At 38.9% G+C, this 10,177-nt stretch overlaps 3 protein-coding genes across 4 annotated transcripts in view; 2 read left to right on the forward strand and 1 right to left on the reverse strand.

Moving 5' to 3' along the window:
- Positions 1-4,310, forward strand: part of LOC102198189 (retinol dehydrogenase 12) — a 6,354-nt gene extending 2,044 nt beyond the window's left edge. Inside the window, exons 3-7 of the mRNA XM_005722490.1 lie at positions 547-702; positions 993-1,097; positions 2,258-2,467; positions 3,111-3,303; positions 3,493-4,310. Of these exons, the coding sequence (XP_005722547.1) occupies positions 547-702; positions 993-1,097; positions 2,258-2,467; positions 3,111-3,303; positions 3,493-3,595 (767 nt within the window). The 3' untranslated portion in view covers positions 3,596-4,310. The remainder of the gene's footprint in view (positions 1-546; positions 703-992; positions 1,098-2,257; positions 2,468-3,110; positions 3,304-3,492) is intronic.
- A 464-nt stretch (positions 4,311-4,774) lies between these two features.
- Positions 4,775-6,549, forward strand: sec61g (SEC61 translocon subunit gamma). Its single transcript, XM_013915855.1, has 4 exons — positions 4,775-4,881; positions 5,258-5,361; positions 5,539-5,641; positions 6,378-6,549. Exons 2-4 carry the CDS (start codon positions 5,268-5,270, stop codon positions 6,385-6,387), a joined length of 207 nt encoding a protein of 68 aa, XP_013771309.1. The 5' UTR covers positions 4,775-4,881; positions 5,258-5,267; the 3' UTR covers positions 6,388-6,549.
- Positions 6,550-7,112: 563 nt separating this feature from the next.
- Positions 7,113-10,177, reverse strand: part of tpk1 (thiamin pyrophosphokinase 1) — an 81,033-nt gene continuing 77,968 nt past the window's right edge. For both annotated transcript variants that reach the window (XM_005722491.1, XM_005722492.1), the window contains exon 9: positions 7,113-7,265. In XM_005722491.1, the coding sequence (XP_005722548.1) occupies positions 7,120-7,265 (146 nt within the window). In that variant the 3' untranslated portion in view covers positions 7,113-7,119. The remainder of the gene's footprint in view (positions 7,266-10,177) is intronic.

Here is a 10,177-nt window from a genome sequence, read left to right on the forward strand (position 1 = left end):
CCCCCCCCCCCCCCCCCCCCTTCTGTGCTCATTAAGAAGAATGCATGGTAATTTGTGTCAGAAGCGAATGAGAACGACACAGTCGAGAGGGTCTTGTGTTTGTTCGAGTGGAGCAGTTGGCTAAATGAGATGCTGAGTAAGAGCTTAGAAAACATTAGAGGACAATCTGAAGAACCCTGAAAGATTAAGGTTCTTCATTTAATGCTGGGAGCTTTTGTATCCCACCAAATGAGCAAAGCTTTTTTTGTAGTTTTAAGTTTGGGAATCTTTTGAACTCTACTGTTCAAGTATTAGGGTAGTACAATACAACTGCTGTGAAAATGGCTGTTATGGGGTGTATAAAAATCATTTGCTGCCAAAAACAGGATGTGAGCTCAGAGTGAAATTTCACACTTTCAAGAATATGATGTGGGTCAAGTCTTTCCTAATGAAACTTGGGGTGATTTAAGGTCCCTGTGCTCACCTAAACTGATACTCTGTAGTGAGGGACTGTATTTTATTATACTATTTGTCACTAGCTTGTGCTCTGTGGATCTTACTTTGTAGGTGCACGCATCATCATGGCGTGCAGAGACCTCGAGAGGGCAGAGGAGGCACGGACGGACATTTTGGAAGACACAGGAAATGAGAACGTGGTCATCAGGAAACTTGATCTGTCTGACACCAAGTCCATCAGGGCCTTTGCTGAAGTTGTTATCAAAGGTATATGCTTTTTTTAAAAATCCACTTTTCCTTTCAAGAGCATACTTGTATGCCTCTTAAGGAGTAATGGACTCTTCAAGCAAACAGGGCTCACTAATTGCAGGGCTGATGTATAAATCCCTGTTTGTTCAGCCCCTCCACTGCCTCTGCTGCCGATAATTAGAGGCATACTGTAAAAGCATTTGAATTTAAAACCAGTTGTTTTATCAGATATGAAGTGTATTCGGTACATATGAAATTTTATACCCAATCTTTATCAGTTTGTGTGGTTTTTTGGTTTTTTTCTCCAGAGGAAAAACAAGTGAATATCCTGATAAACAACGCAGGCATTATGATGTGTCCCTACTCCAAGACGGTTGATGGGTTTGAAATGCAGCTAGGTGTCAATCACTTGGGTAAGTTACTCTCAGTTTTGTATTGTTCTGTCTGCATTTTTACGCCTCTTTTTTGTTTTGAAATTAAGGCTCATGTTTCATATTTAGAAGCAGTCATTAAATATGTTTACACAGTTTGCTTGGCTACAACTTTTTCTGACAGCTTAGATTTGCCAGTTTACTTTAACGTGAACAGCTGACAGTTACATTGTGCCTCTGACTGAATTTATGCTAAGTTTGCCTGGTGACAGGCGTATTTTCATAGTGAAAAAGGTCATTTTAAATCTGGCATTAATAACACATCTCACCAAGCTAGGACAATGAACTAGAGTTGCTGCTGCCGGTGTTTCCTCCTTTATTGGACCATGGATTCTTCCTAGGTGATGTTTTCCTCCATGTTATTTTTGTCTCAGGCTGACGGAGCGGGAACACTCTGTGCTCCAGCATGGTCTCCCACACACATATGCAAACACACAGACATGTACAAATATCCAGAAATAAACCTGTGCACTTCGGCACATTCTTTATGTGTTCACATGCTCTTTTAAACAGTGATATTGTTACACAAAATGGGAATTAATGAAAAAATAGTAAAGAAAAATGCTCTTATTAAGATCAAGAAGAGTCCCTCAACGTTTTGCAAACAAAAAAAGAAAAAGAAAACTTCTTGGCATGCATTATATTGGGTGACACAGTGTTTACCACATCAGCAGGAATAATATCCGGTGATAATGTAAACTTTCTGACTTCTAACAAAGCAGAAAGCTCACAGCAAGGAAGAAGGAGTAGGAAAAAAACCACGAGATTTGCTTGAGATTGCGACTCCTGCGGTTGTAGAGTGCCATGTAAATTGAAAACGAGGGTGGCCAGGTTTGGTCGTCTAAATGGAGTCAGATTTTAGATTGTTCTCAGTCAGGTGGCTGGCTTTTTTATGAACTCCACAGGAAGAGCTACTTTATGTTGCATATGAGAAACAACCACACAAATTCCAGCAACAGGTATACAAGAAGCACAGCTAGTCACTGATGTGATTGGTACAGTTTCCTTATGTGTCTTTTTTGCAAATTAGTAAAATTAATTATATTTGTTAAAAGGGTTATTATACATACACTACACATTAACTGCTGGGTTTGCTTTGTTAATAAATTAACAAGAAAAGGTGTTCTAATTGTTTTCATCAGGTCACGTCCTGCTGACTTACTTACTCTTGGACCTTATCAAGCGTTCTGCTCCGGCCCGTATTGTCGTGGTGGCATCGGTGGCCCATACCTGGACTGGGCTTCGACTGGATGATATCAACAGTGAGAAGAGTTACGATGCTATGAAGGCCTACGGACAGAGCAAACTGGCTAACGTCCTCTTTGCACGCTCACTCGCAAAAAGGTTGCAAGGTGAGCTTTTAGAAAAGGAATATCCAAATGTGCATCATGAGGAATGAAGGCTATAACACATGGGTATCTTACAGCCATGATATGGCCACAGAAATGTGTAAAAGTGGAGCATGTGCAGACATCGTGTAGGCGGGTTTTGCTGAGAGACTCAGAGTCATGGAATCTGACTAATGGGATGAAGTTGTGCTGTTGAGTCAAGGAAGTCGATTTTTTTTTTTTTACATTTTTACATAACAACAGTCTGGCAGCAACAAGCTTAAACTTTCTATTAACGTCACCCTGAGTAACTTGCAGAAATACTTGCCTATGTCAGTACTTGTCTGCCTTCGTACCTACTCATCTGCCAACAGTTACATTTGAGTCCCACTTCCACTTGAATGCTCTCTTTAATCCTCCAGGAGTAGAGCTCAGTCCATTAACTCAGAAATAAACTGAAGGTGTTTTAACAAAGGCTAACTTGTCTGTTGTTGTTTTCATTAAAAAGAAAAAAACTATATTCACTGTAGGGAGTAGGGACTGGTTGAAAAAAATGTTACAAACCTCGCTTAAAATCCCAACATGCACATATACAGTAAATAGCAGGTGACAATTGTTAGCACATGTTATTTGGCAGCATTTGTATGTGCTTGCATTTGTGTTGCAGGTACAGGGGTGAGCGTCTTCTCTCTGCACCCAGGGGTGGTTCAGTCTGACCTGTGGAGGCACCAGCACCAATGTATCCAAGTGGCGGTGAAGATCTTCAAGGTTTTCACCAAGACCACAGTGGAGGGAGCGCAGACTACCATTTACTGTGCTGCAGAGCCAGGTCTAGAGAGCCTGAGCGGAGGGTACTTCAGGTACACAGTCCAAGTATTTCAGTTAACCGCAAGAGCTTTTAGAGTGCCGGTGTTACCGTGCCCAGTGTTTCTACCTGGTAATAAAGGAAAAGTTACACTTGATGTAATGTTTTTTCCCCATTTTTTATAAGTTACATAAATGCAGTGCATAGTGTGTAATTCTCATTTTCTGTTTCTTTGTGTGTGCAGTGACTGCGCCACTGCAAGGTGCTCAAGAACCGCCTCTGATGATGACTTGGCGCAGAAACTGTGGGAGGTCAGCTGTAACATGCTCGGCATCACCTGGCAGTGAAGACACTGTGTGTGAAAACATCATACTTTAAACAGCACTGCTAAGCAGTTTTATACATGTATTAATGTTACTGTTTAAAAGAAAAGTAACAGGATTGCTCCAAAGACCATTTTATTTTGTAAATGATCTAAAAAAGCTGTACATTGTATGTTTTGGTGGGAAAAAGTGTTATTAAAAAGTGCATGATGCTTATTTCTGTGAGGGCATATCTTGTTCATTCCAGTCTTGAACAGCGAGATAGAGCAAAGTGTGGATCTGGTTCTGATCAGTAAAACTCAGATCATTATGAATGCTTGCAGTTCTACCTTTCCTCCTAACAGTAGAAAGAACTATTTACAGCATGGACACATATGGTTGTAAGTGTCAGCATGTAAGAGTAACAACTACATTGCAAAATTTTGCTCGTTTGTAACCTATAGACATGTTATGTGATGTGACATGTGTGCTTTGACACTATGACACTGAGATGAGTAGGCTAAGTATAATGAAGAAAGGAAAGAAAAGTCATTATAAAGCAAATGCCAGAATGCTGTTTAGAAATCACATCTTAATCTGCATCACATGAGGGAGGATTTAGTGCCTAAGGAATGTGGAATAAGATAAGCCCATGACCAGTAATCTGTCTGAACAATGTGTGCATTCTGATTTAGATATACAGTCTCTGAAAAAAAGGATCTAGAACCCCTGATTGTAATTTTATGGATTTAAATATGTGATAAATTTAGGGGCCCTAATTCCTTTGTAACTATTTAGTTTTCTTATTTATTTTAATTGTGAAAGCGACTAAACCATTGTCAGTTTGCTTTCTGCTAGAGTGTTTTATCTTTATTAAAGGGGATAAACTTGTTTTTCTATACCTAATTCTAGTCCTCGACTAAAGACTTGTTTATTATCTTGATTGTTTTTATTTTTTCAGTCTATTGCTATTAATGTGTTTCTGGGATGATGGCTGCAAATGTTTGCTTGCCCAAATATGTAAATAAAGATGGGATATATGATCTTACAGTATCACACCAATCCTCTTTATAGCCAGCTCCATTACATTCATGGATCTTCTTTGAGGTCTTCCTCTCTTCCTTCTGCCTGTCGACTCCAGAAAGTGTAATCGTTAAGAACACCTCCCCGCCTGCAGGGGGCGGTGCAGAGAATGATAACAGCGCATAGAATACAATACGCATGCGCTCCTAAAGTCTACGTCAGGTCTTTCTGTACAAGGGGTGATCTGTGTCGTAGCTACGTGGCTCTCACTTCTCTGACTTTCTTACTAAATATCACGTAGGAAATAGGTAAGCTAACTGCCGCTTTTAAATACACATGTATCTTTTTCATCAGATAAATGTAACCAACTATAGTTGGGTTGGAACCTTTTGATTTTATTTTACATGTCGAGGCTTATTGCCAACATAACGCTACGTCGCCATAATAGTTAGCATATCTTAGGATAGCGTTAGCTAAGGTCGAGTTTTAATTAAATTAACGTAACATAACTGACTTAAAATCAGCTTCGCATACTTGTTTTTAATCGTATTTTTGTTTCTTTCTTAGAAAATGAGAATATATACACTATATTTATAATAACAAAGTTGTTAAAGCTCGGTCAGCTTAAGTCAACGTCAGCACTGAAACCAGTCCCAGCTTTAAGATTGACTGGTGTTGTTTCAGACTAAGCACCATGGATCAGGTTATGCAGTTTGTTGAGCCCGGCCGGCAGTTCGTGAAAGACTCCATCAGGCTCGTTAAGAGGTGCACAAAACCTGACAGAAAAGGTGGGTGTTGTTTCTTTTTATTTATGTCGGCTAGCCTTTGTTTGCTGGAAACAAAAATGAATATATAAATTTGAACCAATTGACTAGCAAATTCCGGATCCAAAGAGCTCAATTCTTTAATAGGGACATTGTATTATTTCCAGTATTTTTAACAATGATTATTTTTCCCTCACCCAGAATTTCAGAAGATTGCAATGGCCACAGCGATTGGGTTTGCCATCATGGGATTCATTGGTTTCTTTGTCAAGCTCATTCACATCCCCATCAACAACATCATTGTGTAAGTAAACAATTTATGATAAACAGCATCACGCAGACTGTCTCTGAACAATTTTTAGATAATATCGTCTAAAACGTGCTCTCATCTGGCTCACTGATAATTTGGGGGGTTAGGGTTTTCCTTTGTATTCCTCTCAATCTGAGTACAGCTGGTCATTCAAAATTGAAGTCAGTGATGACTCTACAGACAATGAGGGTAACTTACTGATCCAGACCCACTTCTCATTATCATCTGCCTTTACTTATTGTTATCTAAGTTCATCCTCAATTTCACTCAGTACAATATATGTATTTTTATTTTAAAACTCCTGTAATGTCTTAATTTTATAATGGAAAAAATACTGCACTTTGATCCAGAATTTCTGCCGTCACCCTTGAATCTTGTGAATCACTATGGCTCTACCATTAATTGTTACAGTCATATGTTATAGCTGCTACTAATACTATATTTCCACAGACAAATTTAACATGATTGCATCTTTTATTTAAGTCTCTGATCAAGTTTCTCTTGTATGTAAATTTCATTAAATGGATGATAAAATGACACAAACTCTTCCAGTGATTAATCATTTTTATTACACAAAACACAGGATTTAAAAAGTCACACCAGTACTGTTGGCAGTTGTTTGTGTACAGTAGAAGACAGCATAGGCTGTTATAAAAAGTGAGAATATGTGAAAAATAAGGTGCATTTGTGTTCTCCAACTTAACATCCCCTTCTCTGTTTTTCCTTCTAGTGGCGGTTAGGTCCTGATCACTCAGACTTCATCTTTTGGGGACAGGAGATGGTGGTGCAGTGTTAACAGCTGGTGTGATTGGGGGGGAGGGGGGATTGTCGGGATGGCATTTTTACATTCTGTGCTCAACATTTATATGTCACTGTGTAAATAAAAATAATTGGAAATCTGATCTGTCCCGTCTACTCTATCAACACAGCACCTTTTTGCAGTAGCTTGGTTTTTACCTTTTGTAAATCTGCAATCAAAAGGCACTTTTAATTAGGCGTTCTCAATTTGATTTAATCCATAGAGATTGCTAACAGCCACAGAAGGCAGGCCCATCGTCTTGACCTCAAAGGCACACGCAGGATGCTGCTATGCAAAGTGGATATCTGGACACACGTAGGCAATGTGCAGATATTAAAACAGAATTGTTCATTTTGAATTTAACACTACAGTGTAGAAGCTCAAGGTAGGAATAGAGTTTAACTGTATAGTGCCACTTCACGTTACCATCAGAGTAGTAATAATTTGGCTATTGTGGTTTGAGTATGTTATTCAAAAGACAGTGGTCACCATGGTTACAGCAAAGAAATTAGCTTTTCAGCATTAGATTTTTCATTTATATCTGAGCGAACAAAAATTAAGAAGCCTGTTCAAATGTGTAAAACCTGAGATTTTTTTCCCCGTAGCTGATCTGGAGAAACTAGGTCACAATTCCACATTTTTCACTTCCATTAAGAAAGATTTCTCTTCTTTGTCATTCCCCGTTTTTACCGATGCCCATGCTCCAAAGAAGAGGCTGGTCTGTGGTCACGGTTACGGCCTTCCTGGGCTTTCCGGGGTCAGTGGGCTCATAAGTGTTGGAGGTGCTTACTAGCTTGCCAAACTGCAGGACGTCATTATCTGGACAGAGGAGACAGAAATAACAATTACACACAATACTAATGGCAGACCAAGTGACACCACACTTAATGCTCTTTGGCTGTTCATTATATTGCTGCATGCCAGAGTCTTTTTCTTTTTGAGAAGTGGTCTGGATCAACATGGTCTTGGATAACAATTGTGAGGCAGGGTGGTCCGCATGACTTTGGATTGTGTAAAGCCGTGTGAGGCCACACGTGGTTTTACAGCCAAATCCACAAAGGGTCTTGAATATTCCTACTTTGTGATTACTGCAGTAATCACAGTCATTACAGTTATGTCCTCATTTTAATTGCCAGTAGCAGGGAAGGTAACCACTAGGGTATACAAGTCACATACCACATTTTCTTTTGTTTTGTGATTTTATACACAACAAGCCTCCAGTACTTTCCCAAAAACGACAAATGATTTGACTAAAGCAGCTGTCCAACAGTGTCCTCAAGTGGTCAAATTAGGAAACTCAGTATCCATGCAACCCACTGTAAGACAAATTTTGCCATCTGCTGGTCCTTTATTGGGAACTTATTTAGCCTTTTGCTGTAGAGAACTAAATTCATTTTAGCCTCCTTACACTGACTCCCACTAAGCTTTAGACCTGATCTTAAGAACACAGCAGGGTATGAAGAGGACTGGTGCAAAACCAATCACATTGTTAAGAACATAATACCGCTTTTTACATCTTTATATTTTGCTTTAAAATAATACATACAGTAATTCACTGAAACATGACAAACATAGATGGAAATACAATACATAAGGCAAAAACTGACAAGCTTCAAAGTCACCATCTGCTAGGACCACCTTTCTTGCTTTGTTTACGTAGTCTTTAGGAATAGTTCTCCGGGCTTCTTAAATGGCATTGGAAGCTCTTCCTTGGATGTCTGCTGACTTTTGTTTATTTTTCTGTGGAGATGATCCCACAGTGCTTTAAACATTTTGCGGCCTGGGCTCTGAGGAGGCCATTTAATCAGTGATAGCGGTCCACTGTGGTTTTTCTCTCCAGGTTGGTTCGGGATTGTCATCTTTTCAACATTATTATGCTGAAAAATGAAGCAGATACTTTTCAAATGGTACTGAATGGTGTGTTAACTCTATCAGTTTTAACAAGATCTCCAACACCACTGTATGAAATGCAGCACCAAACCACGACAATGCTGCCTCTGTGTTTTACTGATGGCCGTAAACACTCACTGTTCACCTCTCTCGTGACGACCTCCACATGCTGCCAATGATTTGAGCCAAACAAATCATCATGCCATGATTTTCAGTCCAATTCTTGTGTAATTTGGCATACCTCAGCCTTCTCTCTGTGTTTCAATTCATTAAGAATGGCTTCTTGACAGCCACCCTTCCCCTGAGACCATGTCTAATGATGTTTTTGACAAACAGTAGAAGGTCCTGATGGGTCTTTCAGGTCCTGTGTCAGATCTTTGCTGGATAATTTCCTGTCTCTTAAGGACATGGCTGTCAGACACTGATCATCTGCTGTACATAGTTTTTTAGTCTTGCCAATTCTTCTTTTGTCCACCACTTGTCCAGATTCTTACCTCTTTTTTTTAAAGAATGTACTGCACACCACCATGAGATATATAAAGGTTTTCTGCTAAGGGCTCTCTGTGAATCACCTGGCTAGTGCAAAAAAAAATATTTTATGCTTATCAAACTGTCATCTTTGGTATTTTTTTCACAGATTCAGCTACAGAAATCCAAACAAATTGTGTGTTTAAGCAGGCTAGTAATAAAATGTCTAAAGATAAATGTTTAAATTGATTCTTTGCTCACTCGTCTGTTACATGTAAACATAAAACTGGTTATTAAATAGAGTTAGGTGCTTTTCTTAGGTTTAAATGAGAAGCACTCCTTCGAAAATGGTCAGGTAAAAGGACTGGACTGAGAATGAGAGAAAAAGTAGCCCATGTCAAAAAACAAAACAAAAAACCATTTGAAAGACCCCAAGAAAGCCTGGATAACTACTGGATCCAGACTGCTTTCACAATAAATGAATAAATAACAACAGTCTGTCTCACTGGAAGGAAAATGTGAGGGGTGGCTCAAGACTTTTGCACAGTACTGTGAATATTAATCTAGGCAAAATAACAAATCACTGATCATGCTTCAATAGCCCCGAATGACAAAAAATGTGAATTTGCACGTCACTTTTTCCATTAAGCGTTACATTTATTTACGCTGCATTAGCTCTGAACAAGCTGAGCTGACAAACACTGAGGGAATGGAGCTATTCAGTCGTGTCTAATATGAAAAGGCTACGCTCACGGTAGGAGATTTACACCTGGGGCTTTTTGTTATTTCCTTACTTTTATCTGGTACTGTGTCCTTAACATCTGCAGCAAATTAACTACTTAAGAAATTTCTGAACCTTCAGTTTAGTAAATTTGCAAAAATCTACTTCAGTTGTGTTAATGAAGGAAAAACAGTCAATATGGTTTTCAGATCTGAATGGAGGAAGGTTTTTTTTTTCTTTTGGAAAGCTTTGACCCGTTCATGTCTGAACACTTTCACAAAGCAAGACACAGCAGCCTCTCTTTTTTTAAAATTTCTATTTGTTTTTGGTTTCTTAAATCCATCTTTATTTAATTCTCTAGTTTGCCTGCTTGGTGTCAGGGTGCTATGATCAGTGTTTAAGAGTAAGTTGGAGGATGAGTTCTCATTAGTACTATAAATCACACTGCAAGCAGGTCTTTCTTTTTTCCTTGGGAAATTATTTCTGCTCTATTAAAATATCAATTTTAGAATTTTGTGGAAGCAAAACTGCCTTAACTTCAAAAAGCAGCAACCTCCAAAGTCTCGCTGACAAGAAAACATGCAAACATGATATACTTAAGTGAAAGAGCTAAACAGCACCTTGCAAACCACATTGATTTTTTTTTTTTTTT

Source organism: Pundamilia nyererei, unplaced genomic scaffold, assembly GCF_000239375.1.
Source record: "Pundamilia nyererei isolate P.nyererei 1_Seehausen unplaced genomic scaffold, PunNye1.0 scaffold00007, whole genome shotgun sequence".
Classification (NCBI taxonomy): domain Eukaryota; kingdom Metazoa; phylum Chordata; class Actinopteri; order Cichliformes; family Cichlidae; genus Pundamilia; species Pundamilia nyererei.